Source organism: Olea europaea, chromosome 12, assembly GCF_002742605.1.
Source record: "Olea europaea var. sylvestris chromosome 12, O_europaea_v1, whole genome shotgun sequence".
Classification (NCBI taxonomy): Eukaryota; Viridiplantae; Streptophyta; class Magnoliopsida; order Lamiales; family Oleaceae; genus Olea; species Olea europaea.
In genome coordinates, this window is record NC_036248.1 from 16,276,560 (window position 1) to 16,293,540 (window position 16,981).

Consider the following 16,981-nt stretch of genomic DNA (forward strand, 5'->3'; position numbering starts at 1 on the left):
GGATGCATTCCTCTTATTTCCGTTGTATGCACGCAAAGATTGGCACTTTCAACTTATTACGTTGCATAAAAAAACTCGAGGATGCATTCCTCTTATTTCCGTTGTATGCATGTAAATTATCGAATGAAACAAGTAAAAGACCAACTTCATAAAATTGACTTAATTGTATATCTTACCCGAACAATTATTTTAGGAAAAATTATAGCAGCTGTTACCAGTCTATTGATTATAGAGAAAGTAGGTCTTCGATCTTTAATCTGTGGCGGCTTGGTCCTCATTTTTTGATTTTGTAGCATCTGCATCCTTAACGGACAGTTTCTGTCCATTTGAAGGTTAAGATATAACGTAACAGTCACATGACTAAATTTCTGAATGTAAAATGATAAATATTGAATTTTAATTAAAATACAAATTAGAGAAAAGAGAAGGAAAAGGGAAAAATTAAAAGCCCCACGGCCATATCACAAAAATTGCTGTCGAAAAATTTGTTTATGATAAACATAAAGTTTCACAAGCAGAATCTGAGCCTGTTAATATACTCCTGCTGGTAGCTCCTGCAGGAGCACGTTGTTTTAGGTTAGGGATGAATCCATGAGCATGTGGCTTGACTTATCATTTTTAACCCTTAAAATTAATGGCAAAAATTCCTCGCTTGTCATATAATGTACTTCAAGTAAAGCCATTTCGGAAGGTGAATGATTACAGTTATGAAGATATTGTTTGGGGATGTCTTGTAAAGGAAATGAGAGAATTCATTTGTGTTAGGAGCGAGTAATTTTTTTAGCTGTGCTGCTTGCATGAAATCCAACCCTTGCCGCTTGCCTGGATTCCAACTGAAATCCAATCCTTCACATTCTAATGTTGTCCATGATGGTTCCCCTCCCTGGCAGATATTTAGTTCTGGCTAATATGCTGATGGAATCTGAGGTCAACCCATTTGACGGTCAAGAGGCTAAGCCGTAAGTTGTTTGATGGGTTTTAGCAACTTATTATGTTCCATCAGCGTAGAATTATTGACCCTCCACCTCACTTGATTTTGTTACTCGCAGTTATAAAAATGACCCTGAGGTATTGGCCATGACAAACCTAATAGCGGCATATCAACGGAATGAGATATTGGAGTTTGAGAAAATTCTGAAGGTATATTATTGCATGCCAACACATGATATCTTCCGTTGGAATACTTCCAGTCTATCTTGTTTCTTGTTCTGAAACAAAATCTGGTGGGAATTTTTTCAGAGTAATAGAAGGACGATAATGGATGATCCATTTATCCGAAATTATATTGAAGATCTTTTGAAGAATGTGAGAACACAAGTGTTGCTTAAGCTTATTAAGCCTTATACAAGAATTCGGATCCCCTTTATATCAAAGGTGATGATGAGAGTTAATGTACTTTTCTTTTATTTTGCCAGGGATTATTGAATATTTTTCTCCCACGCTGTTTGGTTTTTCTTCTTTATTCTTTCTGTCTACTTTTTTCTCGAAGGTGCATACAACGAGTATGGATGCTGTGGTTGGTTTGTTAAATTCTACTCTATCTTCCACGTGAAAGCATGGGACTTCACTGAATTTTTGAAATTGTGTGGATCATTGAGTCATATCATTTGCTAATCGACTTTTTATTTCAATTCATAGACGATAGGTTGGCTTTAGAAGTTTAGAAGATATGATTACAGGCAACACCTATGTGTAGTTGAAGAATACGCATTTGTTCAGCAGGATGATCATTGAAAATAATTAAGATGCACAATAAGTAAAGGCTGCAGCAGGTGGTTTATGGAGAAGCACTAAAACTTTTCACTTGCAGGAACTTAATGTGCCAGAAAAAGATGTCGAGGAGCTGTTAGTGTCCCTAATCTTGGACAATCGTATTCATGGGCACATTGACCAAGTGAATCGGCTCTTGGAACGTGGTGACAGGTTGACTTATCAACTTCTTCCTTCCACTTTTTATTTTGCTAAATTTCATCCTGGTTTCCCAAGTACAGCTTCCTTTTTTCCCATCCAATTTTATTTTTTGTCACGATAATATATGCATGCAGGTCAAAGGGAATGAAGAAGTACAATGCAATAGAGAAATGGAACACACAGCTTAGGTCCCTGTATCAAACGGTTGGAAACCGAGTGTCTTGAGATTGCTGTCATATGGATATAGGGTGAACGAAATGAACCTGTGTGGGAGCTCGAATTCTGTTGTTGTTTACAAATCAAGCATTTCATCTTGTTTAATCATTGTTAGATGTCTGCAAGGGTTTTTAACTGCTGCTTTTGGAAGGAAGGTGTAAAGATTTAGGACATCACGAGTTTTTTCAACTTCTTTGATGCGAACCAAATGGAGGCATTTGATTCTTATTGGTTCGAATTCTTTTGGTTCGTAGAAGCAATATTATCTCTTTTATTTGCTGTATATTGCAGTTATGTTGCTTCTGCTTTCTGCCGTTCTGGGTTTGAAAAACCCGATTATAATTGAAAACATGCAGCTGAATAACACAAACAATCTGTTCTCTCACTCAGATGTTGGAAGTATGCAAAACTTATTATTGCATTCTTGAATCAGTCTGCCTTGGCGTATGCATTGTATTTTCTGCTTATATGGTTTGGATCTAGAGGGTGTTTGTTATTACGTGAACGTGTTATGCCAGAATAACATTATGGACTAGGCAAGTTGCATGGATTGCCCGGAATTAGACTGTGCTAAATAAAATTTAAATTTTGTCCATGATTTTCTTATCCAATATTAAATGTTTAACTTGTTCTTAATTTTTTTTGTATTGTGTGCTTTAGTAAATTATTTGTCGAGTCACTTTATCCGGCTCCGTTAACTTGTTGAATGTTAAAAATGAAATGAATATCTATCGAGTAATGCTATTCATCACCATATACACTAGTCTGTGTGGTAATTATATGGTCCTAAAAGATAAATTCATTTAAATATAAAGTCGTGTGACTCTTAATTCAATCAGTAAGGTTTAGCTACCTAAACTGATGCTCTTTTCCTAGATAGCTTTATTCATATCTATATGGCTTAATTGGTGCATAATTTCAAGTTCACAAACCACTTGATCGCACTATGCCGCAGAAAGCCATTTTTCTTCACCAATCATACTTTTGGCCAAATACGTGCACTTGTGAACTCGTGACAATTTTACCTCATAACTTAGTCCCTGTTAGAGAACTAAACTCGAGGGGAATGGATTTTGCAGTAGTGACTTTTTTGCATAGAAAAGTTTCGAATTTACATGTAAAATTATTTTATAAAAGAATGTGGGAGTGGAAAATTAATTTTTAAAAACATGGCGATGAAAAAGGGTTTAAATTTTACTAGCTCATGACCAAGCTTTAATTTAAGAGTGAAAAAAGTAAGAAATCCTAAGAGACTCGTGAACCTTTTTAGGAGAGCAAACACGAATTTCTTCAAAACCAAAAGCTCAATCACATGAACTTAATCCTAGCTGAGTATTCTCGATAGGGATTGAGTTGACTTTTCTAAGATATCGTTTGTCAAAGATTTTCCTAAAATCATTTTTCTCCAAAATCATTTGCAATCGTAATATATTTCTCCACCACCATCTAATCATACATTCTCAAGAAAAAGAAGAAAATCTGTACCAAACAAGCCAGTAAATTTTTGAATCAATCCAGTGAAAGCTTAAATGGATTCGAGTTTGATTAGGTACCACCATTTAGAGCTTGGGAGTGTTTTTTCCCCCAAAAAATTAATTTTTTAACCGTTATTTCACTATTTTAGCCGTCATATTTGATTTTTCTCTCACAAGCGGACTCCACTTTTTTCTTGACGATCAAAAAATTAATTCTCTAAATTACTCCCAAACAGACTCTTAAATTCATTTGGAAGTCTATTACAGATTAGACAAGTTTTTTCCTCAGATTTTTAAAGTCAACCTCATTCGAGCAATCTTGACTGCAGTCTACTTCAAGAAAACGAAAATTTTAATCAAGACCTCTCAAGATTAGGGTCAACAGGTATTGCACTAGTACACTATACGTGGGAAAACGACTTTCTATGGTAATATTATGCAGTCATGAGCTAGAGCTGAAACAACGGGCAATCCTGTTCATCGGAATCCAACCATTATGTCAACTCGAAAGAGCTAAACATATACAGAATCCAATGTGAAAGGGCTAAACATATACAGAATCCAGAGCGGAAGGGCTAAACATATACGACCGGGAGACAAGCTTAATAAGGGAAAAATATCAACATAATCTGTCAAACTTGTGAAAAACATCGTAGTTCTCCAATTGTTTTACGTTAATAATACCGAAAGTTTTAGTTGAAGACACTAACAACCTGGAATGTTAAAACAGGGCACATAGCAAACAAGCATGTACTGAAGAAAAGCACTTAAAAACGATGCAAAACGTAGAAACATGCAAGAATTCAAACAAAATTAATAATGCTGAAAGAACACGTCCTAACAAGAAATGGAAATCTCATAAATAGACCAGTCCTTCCTTTTTCTTGTCTATCTTCATTCATCAAAAAATTTAAGTTCTCACTTGGCCATCATGACCTTGACAAACTCCTCGTAGTTGATCTGCCCATCACCATCCACATCGGCCTCTCGAATCATTTCATCAACCTCCTCGTCAGTAAGCTTCTCACCGAGATTTGTCATGACATGGCGGAGTTCAGCGGCAGAAATGAAACCATTTTGGTCCTTGTCAAAAACCCGGAAAGCTTCCTTCAGCTCCTCCTCGGAATCAGTGTCCTTCATCTTCCGGGCCATCAAGTTGAGGAACTCAGGGAAGTCAATTGTCCCATTCCCATCAGCATCAACCTCATTGATCATATCTTGAAGCTCAGCCTCAGTTGGGTTCTGTCCCAGAGAGCGCATCACAGTCCCAAGCTCCTTAGTAGTGATGCAACCTGTAGCAGTGTATTCAGCTGAAGCATATAAGAGCTAAATGGAGAAATTCATTGACAAGATTTCATCTTAAGTAGCTGATATGAACATTAATAGGAATACACATTATGGTACAAGCATATGAGGCAAAAAGTGTACCGTATAGATGCAAATGAACAGGTCAAGAAAGAATGGAGAAAGGTATTAGTATCTAAAATATCTTTTGAGTGCAATTCGATCATAATAGATTGGAAGAAGTTGTTAAATCAGTTAATATGAGAACAAGATCAACTTGTTAAAGAATGGGGACTGTAAACACAAATACGATTTCTCCATTTACGTGGATATGCAATTAAAGTTCAACTCAATAGGAAGAGACTTTTTCAGCCACGTAAAGATCTTGCCTTACATATTCAAATTCTGCATCATGAAGGCATTACTAGAAAAGGCAAATCAAAGAGGTATTTATGATGATCAAGTTCATATGACCTGTGTAAAGTTTAATATTAACTCAATAGTTAATTTAATTCTACAATGAACAGTGGAGCAGGTCAGTCGATTAAATATTAGTTGACATAAATAACCCTTAGTTTCAGCAACCACATAATTGAAGTTCCAAAATAATGCAATTCAAAACACCCATCAGGTTTTAGCACAAATTAACATACTGAACTTATAACCATCTTTACAACCCTAAAGACTCAACTGCATTTGTGCAATAAGAAAATGAATATTACACCAATCCATCCTCCTTTGGCGGCACCTAAAGACATAAACCAACCCTAAAAACCTCCAGGCCTCAAACAACAATTTGATTTATTTTTGTCATTTAAAATTATGATAAATTCATTCTCAATCGAAATCCACTTCAAATAAGAATAACCTGTAAAAGTAATAGTAATACAAAATCAAAGCATTTGTAGAAATACAGATTTACACACTCGTCCGGAATCAACAGGCTGATCTACTTTTGTAGCACAGAATTAAGACAGATCATAGAACGATAAACACGAAGAACCTATAATAGAAACAAAAAATAAAGGGGCATGAGAAAAATGGAAGAAACACAGAATATAAATGCAGGGAAAAAACGATTCAAGAACCAGCAAACAGATCTGAAAAATAATATATGAACAAACAAAAAACCAATATTTCCTTTTAACAAATACATAGTTTACACATATTTATATATCTTAAAATAATACATCAATATAATAACTACTTACAAATCACTCCAACACATAAATACACGCACACACACACACACACACACGTACCATCGCCGTCCTTGTCAAATAGGGAGAAGGCTTCCTTGAATTCGGAGATCTGATCGTCGGTTAGCTGGTCGGCCATTTTTCTTTATGATATTATCCCTTTCTCTTCTACTCCAATGAAATTTCGAATTTATAGCACCCTGGGGAAAGGGTAGGGGATGTGTGGGTATGCGTCAAACGAAGAAATTGCAGGGAAAGAGTGGTATTACATACAAATAGCAGTATTCTTATTATGTCGCGTTGGGGTTGAGATGATGATTTGATGCCCTCACTCTTTTTATCTTTTTCCTTTGTTTTGGCCTTTTACTTATAATTTCTTGGGAAAATTGCAGCAACGGTCCCTAATCTTTTCATTTTTTTTATAGATTTCACCCTAACCTTCATTTTGTACCAACAGATGTTCCTAACCTTTTATAAATATGGATCGAAAGTCCATCTGGACGGAAACCGTCCAAAACACCTTCAGTTGATCGAGAAAAGTAAAGAATGAACATCCAATAAAATCGTCGAAAACACTGTCCAACAACACCATCCAAAAAGGTATTAACATTCAATAAAATCATCGGGTAGCAGATAGTGCAAAAAATTTTCCATGTTAACTAATGGTATTTTGGACAGTTTCCGTCCAGATGGACCTCAGGTATATATTTATGAAAGGTTAAGGACCTTTACTAGTACAAAATGAAGGTTAGAGTAAAGTTTACAAAAAACAATACATCAATATAATAACTACTTACAAATCACTCCAACACATAAATACACGAACACACACACACAAACACACACACGTACCATCGCCGTCCTTGTCAAATAGGGAGAAGGCTTCCTTGAATTCGGAGATCTGATCGTCGGTTAGCTGGTCCACCATTTTTCTTTATGATATTATCCCTTTCTCTTCTACTCCAATGAAATTTAGAATTTATAGCACCCTGGGGAAAGTTTTTTTTTTACAAGGTGTCCGGGTTTGCGTCCGACTAGATCCTTGTCCCTGAACCTCCGGCCCCTCAGCAGCTCAGGGAGGTAAATCGCAGGATGTGCCCTTGTTGGCTCCCAGGTTCCCACAACTCATTTGGACTCCTTCCGCAAAGAGAGCTCTCCTCGCTGGGCGTTTGTTCAACCAAATGGCTTCCCCTCCATTTTAGCACCCAGTGTTAACTCCAGGAATCGAACTCTCCACCCTTGCTTCCAGCGTCCCAGCGAAGTGATTGTTCCACCAACTCGGATGTGCCCTAGGGGGCTACAAATAGCAGTATTCTTATTATGTTGCGTTGGGGTTGAGATGATGATTTGATGCCTTCACTCTTTTTATCTTTTTCCTTTGTTTTTGCCTTTTACTTATAATTTCTTGGGAAAATTGCAGCAACGGTCCCTAATCTTTTCATTTTTTATAAATTTTATCTTAACCTTCATTTTGTACCGACAGATGTTCCTAACTTTTCATAAATATGCATCGAAAGTCCATCTGGACGGAAACCGTCCAAAACACTGTCCAACAACACCATCCAAAAAGGTATTAACATTCAATAAAATCATCGCGATAGCAGATAGTTCAAAAAATTTTCCATGTCAACTAATGGTATTTTGGACAGTTTCCGTCTAGATGGACCTCAAGTATATATTTATGAAAGGTTAGGGACCTTTACTAGTACAAAATGAAGGTTAGAGTAAAGTTTACAAAAAATGAAAAGATTAGGGATCGATGCTACAATTTTCCCTAATTTCTTTTACTTTTGATTAATTACTAATTTCTTGAAATAAAATATAACCTAACAAAGAGTGATTTTAATGAAGGATGTTGAAATGAATTTTATAATTGAAGTGTAATTCACTTAAATAATATACATTAACATAGTGTACCAAGTATTAATATAGATAAATCGATTATTTTTTAGGTGAGCTTACGTTGTTCTTTAGCTTTTATTAATCCTATTTTAAATAGTTAACAAAAATTGGAAGTTTTCTATAAATTTTCGGTTGTATTCAATTGCTTGTATGTGCAAAGTTCTTATAAACTTGTGAGCCTCAAGAATTGAGAGAGACTTCTTAATGGAAATGTAACATGAACGTAAAATGCCACATTAACGGAAGAATTTGGTTAGATTGTTTGACAAAAGATAGTGTTGCATTTTGTGATTGGATCAAAAGTGTGATTATATTTTAAACAATCCAATAATAGAACGTCACGTGGTATTATGTCAATCGTTATGTCACTGTAGCATTATTGAACATGAACATACGTGGCTAAAGTTGACCTTATGACACTATTCATGTTTGTGTATTTCGAAGCTTAGGTGAAGAGTTTAAGGTTCGAAGGATAATTTTAAGGGGATATTGCAATAGCGGTCCCAGACCTTTTCAATTTTTATAGGCTTTATCGTAACCTTCATTTTGTGTAAGCGAAGATCCCTAACCTTTCGAAAATATGCACTATAGGTCCAACTGGATGGAAACCATCAATATGATCGTTAGTTGACCAAAGAATTGATATTGACCAAATTTGGTAAGGGTAAAATGGTAACTTAATTAATTCCATATTATAAAAAATCAAACAAAATTAGGAAAAAAAAAATAAAAAATCAAAAACATCTCCCCTCACCCCCAATCAAAACCACCTATCTTCTTCTCCTTCGGCAAGCCTTACCAAAAAAGTCACCATGCCACCTTCAACCTACACTGCCGCCACCACCACCCCCTACCAATTTTGGCACCCTTTACTGCCACCATATTTTGTCATTGCACATTTAAAAACAAAACCAAGGAAATTCATACAGTTTTGCGGTCAAACTTCAAAATTCGGCAACTTCAATGACGCATATAGTCGGGCATCGTTGCCAATCGATTTACCTCACTTAGGTGCTTCAATTCATGCTGAGACATTATCCAAAAACAACTCCGTTTGACAGAGGTTTTAGGTCGATAGCAAAACGAGGCAATTTTGTCGATTGACAAAATTTGGGAATGGTTTTTCACAAAATTGGTCTTTTCCTACCAAATTCAACCCATAATCCATCAGCAACACCGAATAATGATGGGTATACCCTCAATTGATTCAATTGTGTCACAAATTGCTCCAATTTTGACTTCATATTCTGCACATCGATGATTTCTATTTTTATAATCTACCCAACGACTTTTGAGTGGTGGAGACTGTCTTCGAAAAGTGATGCCAGGGATGTGGGTGTCGTGTGACAACTAGCGATGTGGGTTTGGATGACGACCGGTGTGGGTTGGAGATAGGGAAAGAAGAAAGTGTTGACCTTCAGCCTTTTTGTTTTCATGAGGGTGGGGTGGGGTGGATTTCTTTTAGGGGAATTTGCAAAAATGTCACAAAAAATGAAAGTTCCAAAAAATTTGTCATTTTCACTTTTTGTAAGCAAAAATGTCACATTTTTTGGGTGCAAAGTCCAAATTACCCTTAATGACACATTTCTAGTAGCATTAAATGCTTGATTTGAAGGAAAAGCATTGACTTGATGTGATCATTTAATTTCTATATAGAAAACATGGAGAAATGTATTTTTTATTGATTAATATGAATTTTTGTGAATAAAAAATCACCAAAGAAATTTGAAAACGTAACATAAACAAGAAACCCTACCTTTTCTCCATCTTCTTCATTTTCATTGATCAAGAAGACATTTGTGTTGCATTCTTCATCCATTTTGAGAGGTTAGCAATTACAAATTATTTATATTTTACTTTTATAACTTTTTATTTGTACATGTTAAATGCAACATGGGCATATTTCTTTGAAATTTTCGAAAGTATTATGCATTCATTTGTTTGGTTTTGGAATTCTTTACAAAATGTCATTATCACCATTAAGGTTTTGAGTAATTTCTTCCATTACCACCATTAATGTTTTTTTAATGACAAGACTCAGATGCCATTTACATTTTGTCATTTTGTAGCTGAATATTAATGACCACATTTAATGTGATGTGTTGAAGAAGCTTGAAAAACCCATTGTCGTCTGCTTCCCGACATTCTCGACAGTTGAACTGTCAAGTTCGACATTTACAAACCATCGGGTTAGACGTTTGAGATGTCGAACCCGACATTTACAAACTGTCAGGTTATACAATTTTGCTTTCAATTCGGACACTTCAAAACGATGGAAACCCTTGATTTGACCTTTTGCTATTATACGGATTTACGTATTATGCAGTGCCACTTTCATGCTATTAAATGCCAACATGTTGATTCTGAATTCTTATCGTTGTGATCCCAACATTTTAGGTATGAGTAATTATTTGAGATTCATCGTGTCGCATAGGAGAAAGTTTGTTCATGCGGATGACAAATGGAAGTGGAGAGGGGACAAACCACTTCCATTATGGTGCCGATAAGTATTACCATAGCCGAACTTTTGTTAAGGCTGAAGGACAAACTCGGTATTCTTGATCTCCACACTCAAATTGAATTGAAGTTCAAAATCCCTAACTTGAATATATCTCCGGCTGAAATACGCGACGATGAACACTTAAATTGGTGGTAAAAGTGATTGTCAAATGTAATCCCGAAAATGTTCCCACCTATGCAGTGTACATTATGAACTTATGTTATTAATTTGTTGTTATTATCATATGCCAATAAAAATTGGTCGTTATGTTTTGCAAGTAAAGTACTGATCATTACGGTTCCATTAGCACAGACATGATGTATACGTTATTTTCATTATAAACTTAACCGATCATTATGGTTCCATTAGTTTCGATTGACAGTTTGTCGAAATGGAAAATTGATTTTCATGAAACGACAATTCACAAGCAAAACACAAACATTACATCCCGACAGTTCATATGTCGTTCCCGACAGATGGGTTCTGTAATTCTCGACAGTTGGGAACAATAACGACTTCCAAAAATACGCTATAGCGGTTACCCATTTGGACATGCTATTGTTGCACATACGCAGAGGACGTGACCAAAATCATCCCTACTACAAAACACTATACATAATTTCCTACAAAAGGGCCTTTAATTACACACTTGCATTGCTATCGACATTTTAAGCCTCTCATCCACTTTCTCCATCAGAATCGTCTGAACTTATGACAATTATTTCTGGATGTGGAAGATGAGCCAGCCACTCATCCGAGTCGGACGGTGATTCGATAGATCCCTGACCTTGAAAACTTAATCGAGCACGCTGTTCGATGATTTAGATTCTGCACTTGACATTTCGTCGAACTTGGTACCATGGTGCTCAACGCTTACCTCATCGTCCGAGGATAAAATGATGGAAAATTCAGTGGCGAACCCAGTATCGGGGGATGCATATTGAGGTTGAATGGTTCGTTGCTGGAGGTGGATGAATCCATTATCTCGTATTACTAACTGTTTCAATATGTGAGTCTCACAAGAGCTTCTCTAGTCTTTCAAGGGGTGGATTATGCCTTCCACCACAAACTGTATTTGTATTGGTTAGACATTCACTATCATTTTCTCATTGTCGTTTTCAAGGAGAAACTTATAAAATGCATCAATTTCAATTTCTCCAAAAATGAGAAACTTATAATCTTTATAATTTCCATTTATAAACTACGATCCAGATATTGGTCAAACTTATAATTTTCATTTTTTTGAAAGCGAGAAACTTATAAAATGCACCAATTTCCTCATTTTTCAATTAGATACCAGTTCTAATCTCTATGTCGAACGAGTTCAAAAAGTAAGAAACTTACAAAGTGCGCTAAAAAAAAGTTTCCGTACCAACATTTTCCGTACTAAATTCACACAGTTTTTTTGATAGTGAATACCACTTGAACATAACCAACATTTCCCAAAAAATAAATATACAATAATGTAAAGCAAAATGTTCCTTCGTGCATTCTCCGCAGTCACCCGAAGTAAAACATTGTTAACGTCGCTCTTTCTTTGACATATACATCGATTGGTTCCACCTCCCATTACAACAAGAACCTGTCGACCAACACTTTGATGCTTGTTTAGGTCATGAGTACGAATCTATACATAGTCCGTCATACATCAGTAAAATGAGTATTCTGAGACAGTACGTAGAAAGCAAGGTGAAAAAATGTAATACCGTTCAGGTCCATGCTATCTTTATCGATCACCTCCCAAAATAACAAAATGTTTGATAGAATTTCAGAAAGGTGTGTAGAGTTTGTGATTTAATCCATTTGCATTATAAACTGTATCGGAGTAGAGTTTTATTGCATCTAGTACGAGCTCAATAAGTGCAATTATACATCAGGTTCCAAATTTCATGAAATTTAAGTTTTTGAATGCAATTATACTGCCGAAGTTGCCAAAACAAAAAAGAACTACTCACTTATTTTTTTCCTTTTCTTTGCAATCTCCCTCATGTACGGAGTCCTAGTAGACCATGCAGGACGTCGTAGGCGTGAAGATCACATCATCTTTGAGATAGGTGGGGTATCCCCGGGCACGATTGTGGTGGCCTCCACCAGCATTTCACTTGCACCGCTTATAAAATATTGCAGAGGGCCCTAAACATTTAATCGAAATTTGTACCACTAACCGTAATTAATCAGATCAAAATTTCCCCCCAAGAAACTTACATCCCCCTCCGCCATGCCGCTAGCGGAAGCAATTGAGTCTTGCTCAACGTTTCCCATACCAGCGTAAGAAACTTCCTTGTCGTCACCGTCCCCCGAACCAACACAATCTTCCTTGTTGTCACTATCTCCGGAACAAGAGGCTCAAAATTCATGTCTACAAAGACAAAACAAGAAATGAATGCGTCAAACCATAATTTAATATGTCTAGCCACATATAGACCAAAAATCACAAGTATGCTGTGAAGTGTCTATCAAGAGTTCCACCCGAATACAACGAGTACCACACACAACAAGTTGATTGCAAGTGAAAGCAAGGTTATGACACACGTAACATAAACATTGAAACGAAAGATATGTCAAGTGTCAATCAAGATTTCCATCAAATGCATATAACGAGTATCACCCATATTACTTCAAATCACCCTTTACGAACTTACTTATGTAAGATGGAAATTAATGTGAAACACACTGAGCTGAGGTAAGGACTGAATTGTCGTTCCCGACAGTTAGCCTCAGTAATTCTCGACAGATGAATTTGTCAATAGATAAAATGTCGGGAACGAAACATTAAATCCACAAGTATGCTATCAAGTGTCTATCAAGAGTTATGGTGTTTCCTCTCTAGTTTTCCAGCTAACCAAGTTAATTTCCTTTTCCGTTTCAGAGGGGGGGGGGGAGGGAAGAAGAAAATTGAAAATAAACAAAGGCCCAATTGTAAACTTGTAATATTCACATTTTTAATAGTTATATTAAAATACTATATATAGTGAAGAGACATTTATTCTTACTCATAGTTAATCTTCTACCATTAACTAATAGGGGCTTGACCATTGTTTCTCGATTAAGAAGTGCAAGAAGTCCATTTACATTACAGTCATCTCATTGCACACCAAAATTTGTGAGTTCACAAGGATACTTCGCTAGACTTCATGATATCAGTTATAAGAAAGTAAAGATAAAAATTACAATAAACTTGCAACCAAACCAACATTTCTATCTTTCCACTATCAACAGGAAAAATTCCATGAATCAAGATAATCTCTTTTCGAATCATTTTTTTCCTTAAGGGAACACGAAAATATTCAAATCAAGTCAGAAAAAATAAAATAAAATGAAACTTATCAAAAAGTAGATATTGATCTTCAACAATTCTCCTAAATTTAAGTAGATTCCTTATAATTTCAATAAAATGTACATAGGTTTAGGGCTTCGGCATGGCTGCCGGAGTAAATTGTATGAACTTTTTAGACCAACAAACTTGGACAAAAATGGATATTTTGGCAATCACAGACGATCTTGAGCGAGAGAGGAAATTGAGAGTCATTTAGGTTTAGGGCTTTAGTTGCTATATTAATGAATATTTTTACCTTTTTAGTTTTCATATTTTTTTTTCTTTGTAAGTAGTGAGATGAGAGCTTTTGATGTGATGCAAATTAACTTTTTGTACTATTCTTTCATCTAGTCAAATCAATTTTAATTAAGGACATCCAAGGTATTTCAATTTTTTTTGAGGGTCATAAAAGTCATAAAGTGATAATTTGGTCAAAACTATTAAAATGTGACATTTTTGTAAATGCAAATCCAAAAAATGACATCCAGTGTAATTTTCACTTTCCTTTTATTATTTTTGGTATTTTATTTAATTATTCTATGTACAAAAATCTAAAGTACCCTTCTGTTCGTTTTAAAATTAGTCAAATTTGTAGTCAACGTCAATTTTTTGGTCAACTAACGGTCAAATGGATGATTTTCATCCAGTTGGACCTCTACTGATTATTTTCGAATGGTTAGGACCTTCAATGGCACAAAATGAAGGTCAGAGTAAAGTCTGCAAAAATTGAAAAGGTTTGGGACCGCAGCTGCAATTTTACCTAATTTTAATTGGTCTAAAGTGAGTAAAAATTTGGGGAGAGTTTATTTGGAAAGTGAATTGACTAGAAATTATTATTTGCTAAAAATGGTGATTTTGGGATGCTTTTTTTAATAGACTGGAAGTTCAAAAAAGGATTCCATTCTCTTAAATTATAGATATGAGTAATGTTATCGTACAAACTGGAATAATTCTCATATAAAGTGTAACTAAATAATAACGTCCCACATCTATGCATTTAAATGAGGACCATCATTCTCTTTGTAAACATAACATTATTCTACATATGTGCAAGCATAAAGACCCGCCACATGCAATTGCAATTCCAACTTTTAAGTCACTTTTTCATCGTGTCAAAATCAACTTGCAGTCCAAATCCGAAATAAGGTGGCTCAGTCGGGCAAGTTAACGGGTAAGTCCAACCAAGAAGACAGACTCAATCAGCTATATTTTAGAAAGATAATAGCAGTATATGTAAATTATTTTCTATATTTCACTAACAAGTCTATGCCTCAACTTCGAACCTATTATATTTACAAAAAATAAAAATAAAAAATTACAGGCAGATCCCATGAATATTTGGTCATGTCTAGAGGTGGATGCGGGTCGATTCGGTTCGATTCTCTTTACCAAAATTTTCGGGTATCTAGTAAATGGAACCGTCGGGTCCAAGTATAATTATGGAACCGTTCGGGTTCGATTCCGTTCGGTTTGGTTCCGTATTGTAATTAATTTTTTTAATATTTATAACAATATTATATAAATACAACTAATTACACATTCAATGTTTTTGGAATGTCAGAGACTAGTGTATTACGTTGTTCAAATGATCGCTATGGTCAAAATTTCAATCGACGGAGGTCAAAGTGTCAATCGACGATTCTATAGGTTTTGGAATGTCAGCGAGACTGCGAGAGTGATTACGAGAGTCGAAACAGCGTTATGCACTTTAGTGTAGGTGTTTAGAGTTATTTACTGGGTTGAATCTTGTTGGGCTAGAAACAATAAAATGGGTAATTGGACAAAAAATTAGAAATGAAACAAATTATTGGGCCAAAAATTTGTATTTAGAAATGGAAAAATTTCATAAGTAAAAGATTAAGTATGATATATTTCAAAATTAAGAAAACAAGTTTTAAACTTCAAAAATCAGATTTTTATTAAATCAAAATAAATTAATTATTTTTTAATTAAATATATTTAGGTCGCATATCTATACAATTTAGTCACAAATTAACAATTTAATTAGTCACTTATTATTTTTCGTCATAAATCAGAAATTTTATTTCACAAATTATTTTACGATCACAATTTAAAAAATAAGACCGTCACAGTTTGTTCATCAATCACAAATCAAAAAATTAATTAATTAGGTATTAATTTTTAGTCACAACTTATCAAATAGGTCACAACTTTTTTTTTTTTTTATCACAAATCAAAAAATTTATAGGTCATATTATTTTTCGGTCACGAATAAAAAATTTATAGATCATAGATCACAACTTATTAAATAGTCACAAATTATTAATTTTTTTGGTGACACATTATTTCTTGGTTACAATTTATCTGTTTTATTGTTTATTGGTCACAGATTAATCAATTCACAAGTCGATCAACACAAATAATCTGTGACCACAACTAATACTTACGACCACCACCACCACCACCACCACCGTCATCGCTAAAACCATCATCACATTGATCACAAATTAATTAATTTATTGATCGCAACTTTCAATCAACCAATAAAATCGTCACAAACACCCACATCCCATCCCAACACTCCAAAGCACCGAACTACCGCCAACCACGACCAGTGACATTGCTCATCGTCGCCACTGTTGACATCACCACCACTATAACACCAATAGCACACAAGCCCCATCCCACCACAACCAACAACCACCAGCGACGCCACCCATTGCTACAACCATCGACATCACCGCCACTATAATTATTGTTAATACATAATTAACAAAATACAGCTTAATTGGAAACTATCAATAATAGCAAAATTTTAACAAAAACTATGGTAACAGAGCTTATGAGAAAACATACTTTTGCACAGAATCATATGAACATTCAGACAATTCATTGAAGTCAAATTAGCCAATGTTCACCATATTGAACCAAAACTAACTAGAAATTAAAATTCAAAGACCAACAAAATGTTTCATATGAAATAAATGGCAAAAAAGGTAAAATTCAAAGTTCTAGTATCAAATAATAACTGACATATGCGTACGAACTTCAATTCCAACTCAAGATCAAAACAACGAATTAGGAAGAAATTGTGAAATTCTTGTGAATATCAAATTTCCTGAAATGGGGAAAAATAGCGGAATCCAGTGATTTGGCAGCTCGATTTCAAAGATTATGGCCGGACCTAGAGATTGCCTGAAATTGTTCAAAATGGCAA

General features: G+C 35.1%; 2 protein-coding genes across 3 annotated transcripts; one reads left to right on the forward strand and one right to left on the reverse strand.

Annotated features, from left to right (window-relative positions):
* The first annotated feature begins 834 nt into the window (after positions 1 to 834).
* On the forward strand, positions 835 to 2,559 carry LOC111405876 (COP9 signalosome complex subunit 2-like). Its single transcript, XM_023034961.1, has 5 exons — positions 835 to 959; positions 1,050 to 1,140; positions 1,240 to 1,374; positions 1,811 to 1,923; positions 2,046 to 2,559. Exons 1-5 carry the CDS (start codon positions 859 to 861, stop codon positions 2,134 to 2,136), a joined length of 531 nt encoding a protein of 176 aa, XP_022890729.1. The 5' UTR covers positions 835 to 858; the 3' UTR covers positions 2,137 to 2,559.
* A 1,673-nt stretch (positions 2,560 to 4,232) lies between these two features.
* Positions 4,233 to 7,084, reverse strand: LOC111405877 (calmodulin-7). Of its 2 annotated transcripts, none has more exons than XM_023034963.1 (2): positions 6,938 to 7,084; positions 4,233 to 4,894 (listed from the first exon to the last, which is right to left on the reverse strand). In XM_023034963.1, the coding sequence occupies exons 1-2, from the start codon at positions 7,011 to 7,013 to the stop codon at positions 4,521 to 4,523; spliced, it is 450 nt and encodes a 149-aa protein (XP_022890731.1). In that variant the 5' UTR covers positions 7,014 to 7,084; the 3' UTR covers positions 4,233 to 4,520. The 2 variants fall into 2 exon arrangements, with proteins under 2 accessions (XP_022890731.1, XP_022890730.1); XM_023034962.1 differs by lacking the exon at positions 6,938 to 7,084 and adding an exon at positions 6,149 to 6,422.
* Between the last annotated feature and the right edge of the window lie 9,897 nt (positions 7,085 to 16,981).